The sequence below is a fragment of the Hypomesus nipponensis genome, chromosome 18, assembly GCF_054491055.1.
Source record: "Hypomesus nipponensis isolate SF chromosome 18, ASM5449105v1, whole genome shotgun sequence".
NCBI classification, from domain to species: Eukaryota; Metazoa; Chordata; class Actinopteri; order Osmeriformes; family Osmeridae; genus Hypomesus; species Hypomesus nipponensis.
In genome coordinates this window covers 6,983,243-6,985,000 of record NC_140378.1, presented here as the reverse complement: position 1 = coordinate 6,985,000, position 1,758 = coordinate 6,983,243, and the positions used below count along the sequence as shown (strand labels likewise).

The 1,758-nt window shown below is 50.9% G+C and overlaps 1 protein-coding gene across 1 annotated transcript in view; it reads left to right on the top strand.

Moving 5' to 3' along the window:
* Positions 1-1,209, top strand: part of LOC146251782 (chemokine-like protein TAFA-2) — an 18,945-nt gene extending 17,736 nt beyond the window's left edge. The window contains exon 4 of the mRNA XM_084681378.1: positions 1,198-1,209. Within this exon, the coding sequence (XP_084537504.1) occupies positions 1,198-1,209 (12 nt within the window). The remainder of the gene's footprint in view (positions 1-1,197) is intronic.
* Positions 1,210-1,758: the final 549 nt, after the last annotated feature.

Sequence of the window (1,758 nt, the reverse complement as noted above, 5' to 3'; positions counted from 1 at the left end):
CTCCATGCCATGACTTTCCATTGACCTAGAGTTGGGGTATGTGTGGGTGTTTTTGTGCGAATGTGTGTGTTTGCGTGTGTGCTTGGTCAAAAAGAAAAGGTACCTTTTGGCGATGCAGGCAAAGCCAGGGTCACCTACAGGGTCTCCAAACACCATAAAGGACCCCTGCGGTGAAACTGAGCTAGCACAGAAGCAGGCACCTAGAGCAACCTGACTAAACAGATGATGGACATGGATGCTCACCAGGAATACAGAAAGTGTGGCTGTGACAAAGGGACAAACAGCCCACAGCCATTTGAACCGTCAAGGCCAACCAATGGCAAATCTAAACAGCCCTGAGGATGGACACCTGAGGGGTCTCTGATAGGCCCTAACTCCCAAACGGGCACAGACCTAGCCGCACGCGTGTTGGCATACTGCGCTGGCTCCAAGTCAGCTTCTTTGATCAGGCACTGAGGTAAACGCCAAGAGCCGGGCCAATCGGGCACAGACGCGGACGCCCGAGCCCTCGAGTGGTGGGTATGGAGGGGTCCTGCTGGCGGGTGGCCTTCAGGTCCAGCTGGGGTCCTCTCCAGGTGACGCCTGTCCCTAGCAGCTATCACCTGGCGCCAAATTCTGCCTTGGCCCAGGACCCCGGCTGCCTCCCTGGTACGTTGAGCGAGGGATATGAAAGGAGAGAAAGGAGGGACAGATTGAGGGAGGAGAGAGTGTGAATTGAATGATGGGACCAAGCACTGAATAATATGGTCATTTTAATGTGTACCAACATTGTTTTGTGGACAAGAAAACAGCACCGTGCAGCATCACCAAGTGAGCGAGCAGAGAGGGAGGGAGGGACGGACGGAGTGGTGTGTGTGATTAGAGCACTCGTCTGGACAAAGAGACAAAATGATGTGGCGCGCGGCCAGGCGCTGAAAGCAAGGCATCGTGGGCCGGCTGCCATGACTCAAGCTGGGTCTTGTTTATTCTTGTGCCAGAGGAAAGAACCCTGCAGATTGTGGGGCCACCCATTCCCCTGTACCATGCTGGGCCGCACCACCGGTAACAGCATATCATACTATCATACCATAACTGTATCACAACGTGTTGGTCATGTTGACACTAGTAGCTGTATAGCTACGAGAAATGCTATGCGGTGCCCCTTCTCTATACTGTAACCTCCTGTCCATGTTTTAACCCCCCTGTCTTGTTTCTCAGGTGACCCGATAGTCCCGCCCATCCCTGGTGGGGGAAGGACAGGGGGAGGAGTCAGAGGAGGGGGGCAGAGATATATGCAGCACAATGGACCTATCAGAAGAAAGGATATGCACTCATCTGGAGTTCATTTGGAATAAACCTATGGTGGCTACATTGAAACAAGTCGGACCAGGGAGCTGTGTACAAGCCAAGACTATTAACACCACAGAACCCACAATCCTTTACTTCACAGGACTACAGAACCCACTAACCTTTGGATTAGAGAAATACATAACCCAGTAACCTTGGGATTAGAGGACTACAATCCCACCTACCTGCTTATGTACCTTTGTCAACTGGTTATTTGTGTTCAATATACATACTGGATTTTGGAGTAGAGATTCTCTTCATTTTGCATTCATCATAGCCACAACAAACAGAAGGAAGGTGTAAAGAGCCGCAACAAAAATGGCAGCCCCAATATGTCAAAATGGCGCTCAGAACTCTGGTATAAGATGACCTGAAGTTGTTGGCTTGGCTCCCCGTGTTCTTGAAAATATTTCACCTGGTGTATCATACTGC